The 15,313-nt window shown below is 54.2% G+C and overlaps 2 protein-coding genes across 3 annotated transcripts; one reads left to right on the top strand and one right to left on the bottom strand.

The window, feature by feature from the left end:
• The first annotated feature begins 608 nt into the window (after nt 1–608).
• On the top strand, nt 609–7,023 carry ARPC1B (actin related protein 2/3 complex subunit 1B). 2 transcript variants are annotated; one of them, XM_048962100.1, is made up of 10 exons: nt 609–749; nt 2,752–2,825; nt 3,455–3,559; nt 3,891–4,113; nt 4,504–4,611; nt 4,703–4,909; nt 5,211–5,286; nt 5,358–5,554; nt 5,629–5,719; nt 5,892–7,023. In XM_048962100.1, exons 2-10 carry the CDS (start codon nt 2,762–2,764, stop codon nt 5,928–5,930), a joined length of 1,110 nt encoding a protein of 369 aa, XP_048818057.1. In that variant the 5' UTR covers nt 609–749; nt 2,752–2,761; the 3' UTR covers nt 5,931–7,023. The 2 variants fall into 2 exon arrangements, with proteins under 2 accessions (XP_048818057.1, XP_048818055.1); XM_048962098.1 differs by having other exon boundaries at nt 610–749; nt 2,719–2,825.
• A 444-nt stretch (nt 7,024–7,467) lies between these two features.
• On the bottom strand, nt 7,468–15,289 carry PDAP1 (PDGFA associated protein 1). Its single transcript, XM_048962003.1, has 6 exons — nt 15,164–15,289; nt 11,925–12,016; nt 9,944–10,048; nt 9,434–9,555; nt 8,517–8,668; nt 7,468–7,824 (listed from the first exon to the last, which is right to left on the bottom strand). Exons 1-6 carry the CDS (start codon nt 15,174–15,176, stop codon nt 7,766–7,768), a joined length of 543 nt encoding a protein of 180 aa, XP_048817960.1. The 5' UTR covers nt 15,177–15,289; the 3' UTR covers nt 7,468–7,765.
• Nucleotides 15,290–15,313: the final 24 nt, after the last annotated feature.

Here is a 15,313-nt window from a genome sequence, read left to right as displayed (position 1 = left end):
GGAAATGAAGGGAAAGCAGCCAGGGAATTGATCCAGGCCATGAGCTGGGTTGGTCCATCACCCCGGCACTGGGTTCCTTCTCCATGGGCAGCTGAGCCCTGCAGAAACCCACGCAGTGGGTGCTCAGTGCTTCCAGCAGGCAGAGTACAGATACCCACAGGGGCAGCTCCAGCCCTCCTGCAGCGGGGAAACCCACAGGACCTTATTCTCCATGGGCACGGCTGTGATCAGCACGAGGGGTGATGCATCCTTCTGTGCAGACATCACCCTGCTCGCTGCCTTGAAACCGAAGCCCTCCCGGCGCTTGCCATCAGGAGCTGCGCTTCTGCAGGGAGAGGGATGCAAACCAGATGGCTGCAGAGCAGGAGGAAGAAGGAGGGACGCATGGGGTGAGCGTGGGCTCGGCGGGATGCGAAAGCAGCAGGCGTCCCTGCTCAGCTCCGGGCACAGCGGGGTCCCACGGCCACGGAGGCGGTGCTGCCCCACGGATGGGCCCCGCTTCGCTGGTGCTTCCCGGTGCTGGGAGGCCTGCTGCCTGCAGCACGCGAGGGCAGGGCGGCTGCCGAGCTGCTCTGCGCTCCCCCAACGCCCACGTAAGGAAGTGGTTGCATTTCTCAGAGAGGAAAAGGGAAGTGGAGCTGCCTCGGCAGGGCAGCCAGCAACTCTCAGCGCTCACTGCGCTCTGCCCGGGCTTGGCTGTTCGTGTCGACTGCCCAGAGTCCACGAACTGCCCTGCCCTGCTCTGCCAGGTAAGGAGTGGGAGAGCGGGCTGTGGGGCGTTCAGCTCCCCGCTGCCAAAAGCTGGGAAGGGGCAAAAGCCCATTGGGATGGGGTTTGGGATGGAGGTGGGCTCACCGCTCGTGGCTTTGTCGCTGTGTTTGGGGTCCTTATTTCCACGCCTGGCTGTTACTCTCGTGGCCCTGAGGCTGAAGAGCTGCAGGCGATGCCCAGGGATGTGGTGCCACGGAGCTGGAGCTGTGGGCCGTCTCCTCGGGGCATTGCTCTGTATGAGGAAGAGGTCAGGGCTGCCCCGTGCTCTTAGGGGTGGTGATGGGCCACCCTTCCCAAGGGCCACGCTGGCTCTAGGTGCACCTGCACCAACACAGGGGTGCAATGGGGATGGTGTCCCCTGCAGGCTGGTGACAACCCGCAGCACCACGGGGAGCAGGAGGGCACGCCGGGCTCTGAGCTTTGGCCTCAGCGGTGGATGGAGGCTTGGGGGTGACAGAGATGTCCCGGGGGGTCTGTGCTCTGATGGCTGCACAGAAGGCACAGCACAAGTGAACCCAGTGCTGCTCCACTCAGCCCCCGCCTGGGTTCGGTTATCTGTGTTCGGTTATCTGGGTTTGGTTATCTGGGTTCAGTTATCTGGGTTCAGTTATCTGGGTTCGGTTATCCCCTCTGAGCTCCCATGGCTCTGAGCTCAGGGCTGGGGGTGGAGATAAGCGAGCAGCCCCGGCCCCACTCCCACCTACTCCTCCCAAACCCCTCTCCCTTCTTTCAGACCCTCGGCACAGGGCCAGGGGCTGAGCGGTGCCTCGGTGCCCTCCCTGCAGCGCTGTGCCCGGGGCAGCAGCAGCGTGAGGGCTGCAGGCAGACGGAACGGAGCACGCAGTGCTGACCGCTCCCAATGCAGCCAAAAAAGTTCTTTTTTCTTTTGTGTTGTTTGTACCGAACGCTTCCGCTCCCGCTTTGACGGCTGCGACAGAGCCCTTCCCCCCGGGGTGGCGGTGAGCACCGAGCGTGGGGAGGGAAAGCAAACAGCTCCCAGCTCCCAACCCGACCCCAAAAAGCACCGCCGCTGCCCCGCGGCTCATTTCGTGGCCCAGAATTGTCTGAGCAGGAGATCGATGCCGCTCACCCCGCTGGCGGTGGCCGCAGCGGTACCCACAGCGCGCACTGTTCCGCTCCACATCTCTGCAGTCCATCCCCACGCATCGATTTTACCCCGCGCTGCCCAATCGTGGGGTCACAGCATGCTGGGCTTGGAAGGGACCTCAAAGCCCCCCAACCCCACCCCCGGCCGTGGGCTGCTTGCCCCCCACCGGTTCAGGCTGCCCGGGGCCTTCAATCCACTCCTCCCCCAGCCCCACAGCTCCCTTTCCAGCTCCGCGGTGCCGCCCCGTCCCGCAGCGCTCTGGCAGCAGCAGGGGAAGGGATTACTCATGGATGGGATGGAGGCGTCTCCGCCGCCAGGCTTTGGCTCTTCCTAAATGAGAGCTGGGAAGGAGCGAGCCCTGAGCGCCTCCGGCCCCGCATGGTTTGTAGGGACAGCTGGAGGGAGGGATGTGCCTTTGGGGGTGCGATGGGTGGTGGTGGCTGTGGGGTCCTGGGACACCCACCCAGGGTGTCGACGTGGGTAGGAAGTCCCTGGAAGCCGTCCCACGGCAGCTTCCTGCATCGGGGTGTTACTGGTGCACTCACGGCTTCCTCCTGCCTCTCCCTGCCCCAGGGCTGGGGGGGATCAGGGTGGGCATAGATGGTGCTCTTGGGACGTGGCACCCATCGGGATGTGGCACATGGCTGTGGGATGCTCACTGTGGGGTGCCTGGCCCTGAGGCAGCACTGTCCCCTCCAACATCTCACCCCAAATCTGAGCTCCTCAGAACAGCCATCAGCTTCGCTGGGGCAGGCTCTGAGCTCGGAGCCCCCAGGGATACCAACAAGGGATTTGTGGAGATGGAAAAGGGGTCCTCCATGGGGTTTTTGTCCCCACAGCCACGTGTCCCAACAACGTTCTCATCCTCCCAGCCCGCACACCATGGCCTACCACAGCTTCCTGCTGGAGCCCATCAGCTGCCATGCCTGGAATAAGGACCGGACCCGTAAGTACTGCGCCCCAAACCCCTGTGGACAGCCCAAAGCACCGACAGCATAATTTTGGGGGTGGGCATCGCATCCCTGCCAGGACTGAACATCCCCACTGCAGCGATGTCCCCTGCATGGGGCAGGTCCTGCCATAGAGCTCAGTTTGGGGCAGTGGGTGTTGCCGTGCAGGTGGGTTTTGGGGTCAGCTTAGGATATGTCCCGTTTCCTTGCTCACACCCCCTCAGTCCCACTGCAGGGGGAGGGAGCGGAGCAGAGCCGGTGATTCATGGCCAATGGCATTTCCCGGCCACGTATGGGGGATGTGGGAGAGAACAAAAAGGGCTTTCTGTGATGGGGCCGCTGTGCAGGGCAGGATGGGGCCAGCGGGCGCCAAACACCCACAGCCATCCCAACCCATCCCTCCCAGCAGAGCCCTGGGAATGGGGCACAGGGGATTTGAGCTGTGGGGTTTGGGGGTTTGCCCTTTCTGCCAAGCACCGTTTGCAGCAGAGCCCAGCATGAGGATGGCTCCCTCCTGTGCCCTCTGGACCCTGGGCATGGGAAGGGCTGTGTGTGTGACAGGGATGCATCGAGCCTTGGCTGACCCTGCAAGTGTGGGGTCATCAGAACTGCTTTCACCCCACAGAGATCGCGCTGTGCCCCAATAACCACGAGGTGCACATCTACCGCAAGGACGGGGCCAAGTGGAGCAAGGTGCACGAGCTGAAGGAGCACAACGGGCAGGTGACAGGTGAGTGCCTGGGGATGCAGGTGGCTGTGCCCTGAGGTCGGTCCCAACCCCACTCGGTGACACTGGTGGCCTCAGGACAGGGGTTGTAGGGGAAAGAGCGGGTTGTGTCCAGTGTTCCTGTCCTAATTCAGTGTGTCGGGAGGCACCCAGGGATGGGATGAGAAGATTGTAGAAGGGTTGGGACTAATTAGATGGGGGGAGAGTAGCAGAGAAGGACTCGGGGGCAGAGGGCAGCCACATCTCCACCTTCAGATGGCCTCCATCCCCTCGTGCCCTGTCCCCATCCGCACAGCTTCTCCCACATCACTGCCCACCCCCCTCTGCCTTCCAGGCATTGACTGGGCTCCTGAGAGCAACCGGCTGGTGACGTGCGGGACCGACCGCAATGCCTACGTGTGGACCCTGAAGGGCAACGTCTGGAAACCCACCCTGGTCATCCTGAGGATCAACAGGGCCGCCCGCTGCGTTAAATGGTCCCCCAAGGAGAACAAGTTTGCTGTGGGCAGCGGCTCCCGGCTCATCTCCATCTGCTACTTTGAGCAGGAGAATGACTGGTGAGCGGCCTTGGGGCCACCAGTCTGCAGTGGGTGGGGATGGATGGAGGGGAAGAGGGTGGGGAGATGGAAGGTTGGATGGATGGAGAGGTGGAGGTGGGGGAGAGGGTGGAGGGGGGTGGATGGATGATGGACTGGAGGTAGAGGTGAGATAGGGGAGTCAGAGAGGAGATGGAGGAAGAGGCAGAGGAGGAGCCTGATGGAGAGGTGGAGAGAGGTGCTGCAGGACCCAACAGCTGGGGATGCAGCACTGTCCCCATGGCCTGGCTGCTGACACAGGCTGGTAGCCAAGGGCAGTTCGTGGAGGCCCCAACCACTCCCACACAGCAGTCTGAGAGCCTTGCAGCGTGCCTGAGGTCTCTGGGGGTACTGACACTCCTCTCCCTGCAGGTGGGTGTGCAAGCACATCAAGAAGCCCATCCGCTCTACAGTGCTCAGCCTGGACTGGCATCCCAACAACGTGCTGCTGGCCGCCGGCTCCTGCGACTTCAAGTGCCGGTGAGGGAAAAGGGGGAACCCCAGGGGTAACACAGGGCTGCATGGGGCGAGCAGCGATGGAGCTTGCTCCATGGTGTCTCCTCCTTCCCAGGATCTTCTCAGCCTACATCAAGGAGGTGGAGGAGCGGCCCAGCCCCACGCCGTGGGGCTCCAAGATGCCCTTTGGGGAGCTGATGTTTGAGTCGAGCAGCAGCTGTGGGTGGGTGCACAGCATCTGCTTCTCAGCCAGCGGCAACCGTGTGGCCTGGGTGAGCCACGACAGCACCCTCTGCCTCGCCGATGCCAACAAGAAGATGGCGTAAGCAGGGCTGGGGCTGCAGGGAGGATTTGGGGGGAACCTGGGAAAGCTTTTGGGATGGGGTGAGCTACACAGTGATTTGTGGCTGCCCAGGTTTGGGAGGGCAGCTGCTTTTTTGTGGCCTGGACGGTCCCCAAAATGATGCAGGGGTGGAGCTGGGGTGGAGGTGAAGGGCTGAGTGGAGCTGGGTGCAGGAGGCACAGCCCCACTTGCAGCATCACAGCCCCACTCCCACGTCATGAGCTGCGCCGCGTTCAGCAGGGCCTCAGCTCACTGCTCATGCTTTGTCCCTCCCTTTCAGCGTTGCCTCCCTGTGCACTGAGACCCTTCCCCTCCTGGCCGTCACCTTCATCACTGAGAGCAGCCTGGTGGCCGCGGTGAGTTGGGCTGGGCTGAGGGTGGGCACCACACTGGGTGATTCTGAGCAGGACCACCACTTCCCCCCCAGGGCCACGACTGCTACCCCATGCTGTTCACCTATGAAGAGGGCCCGGGCACACTGAGCTTTGGGGGGAAGCTGGACGTCCCCAAGCAGAGCTCCCAGCGCGGCCTCACTGCCCGCGAGCGCTTCCAGAACCTGGATAAGAAGGCGAGCTCCGACACGGCCAACGCTGCGCTGGATACAGTGCACAAGAACAGCATCAGGTGCTAACAGGGTGTCCGGGGGACATGGGGGGGTCTGGGGCTGCAGTCTGACCTCCCACCTCTGTGCTCCACAGCCAGATCTCCGTGCTGGCAGGGGGCAAAGCCAACTGCTCACAGTTCTGCACCACGGGGATGGACGGCGGCATGAGCATCTGGGATGTCAAGGTGAGGCCCTCCCGAGCCCCCCAACCACATCAGTCCCTCCTTAGCCCCAGCTCAGTGTAATCAATGCCCAGAACGATGCTCATCCTGCCCTGGGGTCCCCCAGTCTGGGGTCTGCAGTGCTCTGCTCACCTTGGGAAGTAAAAAAGCAGTCGGTGAACAATTTCTGTTTCAGAGCCTGGAGTCGGCGCTGAAGGATCTCAGGATCAAATGAAGGACACAGCCAGGAGGTCCCGGCTGCAGCTGCCCCTGCTCTGCTGCTCCACTGCTGCACCCCTTTGCCCCACGCTCCTGGCTGCCAGCCAGCCCTGGGCTGTTCTGACACAGAGATAAAGGCGGCTGTTTTTTGGTTCCTTTTTTACTGTTTTTGTTACCATCCTAACCGATGCTGGTCATACATCGCTTTATGAACTCAATAATAAAGTAGAGATTTTCCCATGTAAACTCAGTATTTTTCTTCTTTTTTTTTCTCTTTTTTTTTTTTTAAAGCATTTTAATGTGAACACGTGTGATTACAGCATGTTGGCAGGGTTTAATTGCATGGGCTCAGGTTAACACAGCTCCTGGCAGCGCTCCTCCATGCGAAGCAGCCCTTACACTGACCACAACCCCAGGAGGGATCCTTGCTGGCAGCACTGGGATGATGACTTTCGAGTCACCCCGTGATTCTGAGCTCTGGTCCATTCTCCCATAGTGGAGCTGCATTCTAGGAAATGCAGGAAGAGATGTTGATGTGTGACCCAGCAGCACACCTGAACCAGCCCCCTTTTCTCCCTTCCTCCCATGCGTGGCCCCAGCCACCTCCTTTTGCTCCAAGGCTCACCCCAAATTTCCACCTGACCCTCTGGCTCCACCTCAGTTCTTGATAAAGCTGACAATTGCTGGGATCCCAACCACAAGGCACCAGATTGCAGCACCTCCTGCCAGGGCAGCAGCACAGCGATGGCTTTCTGACACACTGAGCTCAACAGCAGCCTGAAGGTAACTGTTTTCTCCTCTCTGCTAACCAGATTGTGCAAGATGTCCATCAGACAACAGCAAGAAAGCTTTTTGCCTTGGGGCTGCAGCTGCTGTTAGGGCTCCTGAACCCTGAGCCAAACCCAACATCGTAAACAGCAGAGAGAAGCAGCAAGGCAGCAGACACAAAAATCACTGCGACACCACATTGCTGCTGCACTGCGTGTTCCAGCAGTTCACTTACACGAGGCAATGCTGATAATTTACATTTTAATCAGCCAAATATACAAGTTCTGTTGTTTTTCCTTTTCTTTTTTCATTAACTTCATCGAGGTGGGTTTGTTTTTTTTCCATCTGGGTCTGATATATTTCATGATATATTTTTGTCTTCCTTTAAACAAAGGATAATGTGGTTAAAAACTGGCACTATCCCTAATCAGGTGAAGAGAAAAATAATAATGAAGAGGAGGGAAAAGGGGGAGACTGGCTGTGAGAAAGGAGGGGTGAAAATGGGAAGGAACAGAACGCTCCAGATGTCCATGAAGTCAGGCTCCCAGATTCCACTGCAACAGCCTGCAGTACAAGTTGAAGGGCCGTCTGCCCAAAAGAATTCCACACATACGTTATCCTTTGGGTTTCCATGAGCAAGTCAAAGCTCCCCACCCCGCGTGCCCCACCCCACAATGACCCCACCATCTATTTTCTTGCAATCTAATATTTGAAGCATCTCCCCTCCCACACAGCTCCCTCCCACCCTGCTCCCCTCCCTCCCTCCCCCCCCCCCCCCCCCCCCCATCCCCCCGGTCTATGAGTTCTTAAACCTAAAAACAGCAAAAACATTCAGGTTTTCAAACTGTTACAGAGAATTGCTGTTCAGCACAGTTTTGCACCGAGGATAGCAGCTGCCCCTAACCCCAAATGGAAATTGTGCCAGGATGAAGACAAAACACATTGTCAGTGTCTCTTGGAGGTGAAGGTGACTTCGATGCCGCAGCACACCCTACGTGGCACCTATGGTATGCAACACGACAGAGGTCCTGGCAGGCACCAGGCACGGTTCCCTGGCGTTTCCTCCTCTTGCATGTCCTGTGCTTACTTGTTAAGGGACAGTGACTGCAGTCTTTTACCTGCCATGGCCGCTTCATCTTTTGCTGCAGGAGGAAAAGAACAGAGATGTCATCGTTTCACAGTGCACGACAGGGACTGCTGGCAGCCTTATAGCTGCAGAGATTGAAATCTTGCTACCTACACTGAAATAACAGAGGAAAAACTCTGACCCTCCCCACTCATCTGTGGTAGGGTCCCTCCAGGCTTCCAGGAGCAGCCCTCCCTACACCTTCCTTATGTTCTGTGCCTCTCTTCAGGCTGCTGCAAATTACCCTGATTCTGCTGCATAAATTTCCCTGTGGAAGTCACTAAGAACACATTCATTAGAGTTCTGTCTCACGTTTATCAGAGCCAAAGAGGAAATCCAGGCAGGGGAAGACTGTTGCAAATTTCCTGTGCAGTTTGTATCCCCAGCAGGCAATGCAGATAAATCACACCCAGCACAAGGAACTCAATAAATCCCCAAATACCAGCAAGCACTGCCTGGGAGGCTGAGCTTGCAGATACAGATGTCAGAGCAGTTCCCTTCTGTCCCTGCCTTCTCCCACTTCAGACATCCTATGGCTTTATAGGAACGAAACAGCCAAGCCTGGCTTTGATGAACAGAGCTGCAATGACACTCAGCACCACCACGCAGGAGGTGAGGGATTACAGCACAGATATCAGAAGTCGTGCCTTCAGGCAGTACAGCTATTGCAAAAGAGAAGTAAGAGGATGTGATTAATTACTCCCCAACCTTTTCTTTCTTCTTCTTTCTTCCTGGCAGCTTCTTCCCTTTGCTTCCGAATGATGGCTAGTCGGGCAAGATCTGCCTTGGCTTGCTCTGTTTTACCAGCTAGGTGCATTTTCATGTATCTTTCTTTTGCCTTTTGTTTCTCTATTTCCTCTCTGTTTGAGTGAAACACAGCAGTTGTTAGAATATGCAGGGAAGCATGCAGGTGCAGATGTACTCTAAGGGAGGCTTTCTGACTGGGATGGAAGGCGAGTGCAGACAGACTGCCTACCAAGGCTGTGGGACCCCACCACCACTTTTCAAGCACAAGTTGTGCCTGCTGTGGTGTTTGATGAGAGATGGAGAGAAGCAGAAGGTTTTGTACCTTCAGCTACATCACAGCACTGAGACACAACGAGGTCAAAGGAATTACCCCCAGACTGCACAGCATTATAACATTTTTCCACACCTCGAGGTAGTTCTGCTGAGGCCTATCCCAAATAATCCATCTTAAACAACCTGTTTAAGACAAGCAACATTACATTTTTCACCCTGAAATTCTCGAGTGCTAAATTAAACTACAAGATCACACTTGGGCTTCTCATCTTATTCACCAGCTCAAACAAAAATCGCACTACGACCTCGGGAACCTGGGAGATCAGCACCTGTCACTGGGGCACCTTCTGCAGCTGGATGAAAAATGACCCAAGTGTGACCTCAGGTTAATGATTTTAGTTATATCACATTTTGTGGCATAAAACTTCAGGCAAGAAATGGACAGCATCCACTTCACAGCAACCAATCTCACTCAGCACAAGCGGCTGAGCTGCCTGCCTTCGGGATGGACACAGTGGTGACACAGAACAGGCAGCTTCTTTGTAAGGAGAGGCAGCTGGAGTGGCAGTGAGCCCTGCCTGTCTGCTGCTGCAGGAAGAACTCACCGCTCTCGTCTTGAGAGCTCCTTGGGTCCATCCAGGTCCAGCTGAGTTACTTTTTTGGTTGTCTGAATGACACGGTTGGGATTCTCTATGTCTATCAACCCTTCCACTCCTTTGCGCTTTTGCTATGATTCAAGAAAAAGAAGGTGGTTAAGAAACTCAAAGAAACCCAGAATTATCCTGCACTGGAACTCACCAGATACACTGCAACACACCCCAGAAGTAGCATTCAAAGGGCCTTCACTACCAAACAGAAACCAAGATTTATGCTGCCAGGTATCTTTAGTCTCTTCTGAAATCACCTCACCTTTGCATTTTACTTACAGAATACACAAAGGGTCACTTTCAGAACAAAATGCAGTCAAGAAAGTTTTTCTGGCTTCTAACAATGGCTCTTCCATAAAAGATTTACCACAGATGGCTCTCAAACACAACTCCAGTTCAAGAACATGCATCTACCTCACACATCAAGAAACCAGATAGTGAAAATGCATTAAGTGTCCTGAGAATCACCTGATAATCTTCATCATCTTCATCGCTCTCATCTGAATCTAAAGACTTCTTGTCCTTTTTTGGGTCCCCTGTTGCTCCTTCACCTTCTTCTTGCTCCTCTTCTTCCTACAGAAAGGCATGAAATGAGATACAACGTGTCAATACAAAGCCCAAATCCCACCCTGACTTTTAACTGAACCTCAATTTTGGAGGAGTGGCCCACAGCTTTGGGAACACTGGTGCTCCAGATGTGGCCCTCCCAACACCAGGGCTGCCTTGCTTGCTCTTGCAGCACGAGAACTGCTTCTCAGCACAGCATCACCTGCCCCAGCAGATCTCTAAACAGCTCTGCTGTTCTCCCCGTGCACCAGACTGGAAAGTTGTTGGAAGACAGAAGAGGCTCTTTGCTTCCCCCAGATGAAGAATAACTTTGGCCTGGGTTTCCAGTGAACAGCACCTCAAGGACTGGAATCTGCAGGGATGGAGCTTAGAGATGCACTAGATAAAGACTCCAAGGAAGAGCAAATCGCCAGCCAGCAGCCAAAAGAGTGTTACCCAAAGAAGGCAGCCTCTTTAGCACGGCTTTTACTAAGCAGAATCTAGGAATTAATTTGTAAATCACTAGAAGATAAGATTAGAAGAACCAACAAGGGTGTGAATGGCTTGCTTTACCATTACCAAATATCCCTCAACAGAGGGACTGCCAAAGCAGATCAACTCCAGGCAGAAAGAGAAGTAATTCTGTAAAGTGTTTATAAGCTTCCCCCAATGAAACTGGGTTAGATGTAACCATCGTTGCATGGTATGGATGATCACAAAGAAAACAGCAAGAAACCCTTCTCATAAAGCACTGCTCTGAGGGGTTTTTTATTTACAATGAGACAGACACCTCATGGGGGTTCCTGCAGGGAGCTGGTTCTGTTCTGTTCCCAGTTGGCTTTTTTATTAATAGCTTGGAAAAAGAGAAGTTAGTGAACTTAAAGTTGTGAATGACACAGTATGAGCAGGAGCTGGAATCATTCTAGAAACAGGGCCAGAATGATAAGTGACTTCTGCAGCTGGAAAGATGGCATGAAACCAAGAGGATGCAATCAGAAAACAAACCAAGAGGAGCTGTGCTTTGGAAGAAGACATCAAAGTTGGAGTATCTGGCTAAGCAGCAAACCACACAATTAAAGCATCCAAGAGGAGCCAGCAATATAGCTCAAAACTGCTTCAAGGACTGATCTTTTTCTGGGATTTACTCATCAGTGTTTCCTACACAGGGTATAATTATCCTGCTGCTGTCAGTGCTGTGAGGTTTCAGCTGGAAGAGTGCATTCGGGCTTAGGCAGCACTTTCAGAAAGTCACAGTAAAATAGCAGTGAGTGCCATCATAGCAGAGATAATTTGGCAGCACAAGAGAGCAAGTTCTGCAAGAGGTAGTCATGCCTTTTCTAACACCAGTCCAGTAGCTGCAGGGGAGGGAGGACTACGATCCTGTGCTGGGGCACAGAAGTGCACAAAAAAGGAACTCAAGCCAGAAAGTGCTTTTACATCTTCCCACAAGTCAGAGCCACAGGAGAAAACCGTGTGTACAAAAAGAAATCAGAGGAACTTGGGTAAGATTAGAAGAGAAAGAGAGCAAACATGGTAATTTCTGTATATGAAAAGAAGTCAACGTGTGAGCCTCTTTTCTCCACAGCCAAGCTGCAGAACAGGAATAAAGAAGTGAGCTTACACTAGAGAATGACAAATTACTGAGGGCAAGGATGCCTAGAGCTGCTGCGATTGTCTTCCTTACCCTGCAACCTTCACAGCTCTGACTGGATGACCAACCTGGCCTCACTTCTGTGAAGAACTGGGCTGAACCACTCTGTGGGGTCTCCCCAGCCACAGGCATTCAGAATCCATGCTGTAAGCACTGAATGATTAAGCTGGCATTTCTCACGAACCGCAAATGAAGCGTGCTGCACAAGGCAGGGCTTATAGCAGTGAGTACAGAATGAAGGCAGATACATACCCTTGCCTTTTGTTTTTCTGCTTGGAGCTGTGCATCAATCTCTTCAGGACTTGTGTACTGCCTCGCTCGGCCTTTATGGCCTCCTTTTCTACCTGCACAAACAGAAATCAATAAGGAAAATAAATAGTTTAGTGATAAGTTTTCCAGATGCTTAACTCCTCCTGCAGCACACACTCCAGCTTTCTGATGCACAGAAGACAAGCCAAAACAGCTGCTCTGACAACGAAACAAACAAAGACACGTGGGACTTGCCTGTCTCAATGAAATACTCCAGGAATTTTGAACCTATTACATAGAGAACAGGGATTACTATTCCACAGGAAGACATTCAGAGAATCGATTCCTTCTTCTCACTCGGGTTGGATTTGGAGGCACTGGAGCCCATCTACACACCACCTCAACTCTGTGAGTTTGCCCTGCAGAGAGCAAGGCAGGAGGGGCTGCCCAAAGGATTGCTGGCGAGCAGCTCTCAGCCCCAGCCCTGCTCTCAGCCCCAGCCCTGCTCTCTGCATTTCCAACACAGCAGGAATTGCAGCGTGCTCCGTGGCAGCAGCTGTTACAGCCAGCTACCCCAACAAGCTCGCCTCCTCAGCCCCTCCCCTGCACTGAGGCTGTGCCAAGAGAAAATAGGAAGCCGATTGGACAAAAGCTTCGGGAATGATAATGAGAACTGAGGAACTACTAAAAGGAGCCTCCACGTTTTACTGCTTTATAAGGAAAAATGAAAACAAGCTCCAGAAATCGGGAAGAGAGGAGAGCCAGCTCAGCTGGTCAGACTGCCATGCTAAGCTCTGCTTCCAACCCTATCATTGCTTCCTGCAGGTTGCTGCTCCATTTATGTTACAGCTCAAAAAGCTGCTGGTAAAAGCCAGCTGGAGAGCTCAAAGCACAACTGGAGCATGGACCGGCAGAGAACAACCAGCTCAGATGAGGGAGCTCTGTTCCTGCAGGTCCTCATCTGCCAAGCAGCACGAAAGCCACGTGCTCCCTCCTCTCCCTCCCCACATCACCTGCAAGGGACAAGGAAACCTCAAAGAGGTGCAGAAAGGAGAGCAGGACACACAGGAGAGATCCACCATGGCCACCCTGCTGCTCACAGTCAGCCTGGATGTGTTTGCTGGACTTGGAAGGACAGGACGGATCAGAGCAGACTGCCTTGGCAGGCTTTAGAAATCCAACATTTTCTGATCAGTTCTCCTAATCAGCAAACTCTCATATACTGAGCTCGGTAAAAGCTGAGCCATGGAATAAATTCTCTCCAAACCCTGCTACAAAGCCTTGCAGACATTCCCAGGCGTTTTCCTTCCATGAAATGAGGAAAGGTAGAAAACAGAATTCTCTGTACTGTTTTGGAAGCTCATGGGTGCTCAAACCTTAAATGCAACCAAAGCTCTGCTGCAGCCCAACACCTGTGCTTTCAGCTCCCCTGCTCCCAACCACCCCACGTGGCACCAGCAACACGATGGGGATGAGAGCTGCCAGGAGACATTACATCACTGCCTGGCAAATGACATCACTCTAAAAGCAACAACGGTGAGGTACCTGACAAACCAGGCAGCACCACACAAATCTAAACAGACCGAAGCAATGCTGTGCTACAAAGTTAACATACACCAGGCACCCTCCTTGCTTAGCAGAAAGATTTTACACCGGGCTCAGAAGTGAAGAATTGCAGCAGTGTTATTTCTGTGAATGTCCATGCAGTAGAGAAAAGCAGCTCCAGAGAAATTACCTTAAAAACAAACGCTTGAAAAGAAATAAGTTGAAGAATCAGCCCCCACTCCAGGCAAGCTGAGCACAGACCCCATGTGTGCCAGTGCAGGTCCGTGCCCACTTTCCCATTTGTAAAACAGGGCTGATGATTCTCATTCTCCCCTGCAAAGTGCCATTTGAATACAATCTGCAGATTTCCAATGCAGTACAAATGCCTGATGTCTCAGGCACGTGTGTTGGAGTAAATGTCTTCAGCTTCAAACAGCACAGTGAAGGAATTTTAATGGGAGAGAATGGAAAAAAAAAACAGTGAAGGAATTGCATTCATCTTGAAGCAAAGTGTTCAACAAATGAACAAAATAACCAGAAGTAATTCTGTAACAAAATGTATTGCTAGCTACCTAACCCCCCTTATTTTATATTAAATGGACTGCAGAAGTCCACTTCTCTGCTACCAACAATATAATTACAATAACTCCTCCTAATTTTTTGGGTGAGAAAACACAAAGATCCCTCTTTTCCCAAGAAAAGAAAGGTTGGAAAGAATCACCTTGAAACATACAACGAAACAGAGAGCAGAGGGAGCTCAGCTACATGGTATTTACATAAAGTAACCAGGAGTAAAACCCACCACAGCTATTTGCCTTCACAAAAATACAGGAAAGCTTCAGATCCACCTCCTAAAGTCATACTAGTGAATACAGCACAAAGAACTTAAAGAAAATATAAACTGGGAAGCAGATTTCATGAAACTAAAGCTTGGGAAATGCTAATGAAATAAATTGGCGAAAACTACAGAGAAGATGATGAGGCCGGGCTTACATTCATGAACGTGCCTGGGATTTCATAAACGCTCACACAGGAGCCAATTATGCAGATGGTGCATCTGGAGAAGGTTCTGGGTGGATCCAGCTCAGACCTGACGGTGTCATTCCCTCATTACATCTCCTTAATCACAAGAACAAGTCGGTACCCGCTCCGCGGAGCCACAAGAAAGGAGAGAAAGGAGCGCTCGGAGCCCCCGACGCCGGGCCCAGCCCCGCTGCCTCGTAGGGCTGCTCCTGCCCGGCCGCTGCCGTGAGAGCACCGAGACGGGCGGGCTGCGGAGCCCCAGGGCTCGGCCAGGGCCCCAAAGCTCGGCCAGGCAGCACAGGAGCTGCCTCTGCGTGGCTGCAACGCGGGGAGCTCCGCACAAATCCCTCCTCCATAAAGACCTGAAAGCCGGGTGGGGAAGCGGGACCCCCAGTAACGTGGGGCAGGGGTGAGAGAGGAGAGACGGCCCCCAAGGCCCAAGCTGGGGGGGGGAAGGACACCTCTATTCCTCCCGGCCATCCGCAGCCAACGCGAGGTGGGACGAGGCCCTTCGAGAGGCAACGAGGGCCGGTTCTGCGCCCCACGAGGTGACGAGGGGCGGGATTCTCCCCCGTGCGATAAAGAGGACCGGAGCCCCGTCCTGAAGCAAGGAAGGTCGCGTTCTCCCCCCGCCCGCTACCGAGCGCCGCGCCGCCCCCCCGCCCGGCCCCCACCTCCTTTCGGCATCGCGGCGATGGCGGTTGCGGCAGCTGCAGCGAGGCCCCCCCGGCCCCAGCCACGACCCGGAAGCGGAAGCCGCCCCGCCCCCCTGCTCTCCGCCCGCCCGGGCCCCGCCACCCGCGAGGCCCCTTCGCGGGGTTGCC

The sequence above is a fragment of the Lagopus muta genome, chromosome 15 (assembly GCF_023343835.1).
Source record: "Lagopus muta isolate bLagMut1 chromosome 15, bLagMut1 primary, whole genome shotgun sequence".
Classification (NCBI taxonomy): domain Eukaryota; kingdom Metazoa; phylum Chordata; class Aves; order Galliformes; family Phasianidae; genus Lagopus; species Lagopus muta.
The sequence above is the reverse complement of the archived record's forward strand: the minus strand, read 5'-3'. Positions and strand labels throughout refer to the sequence as shown.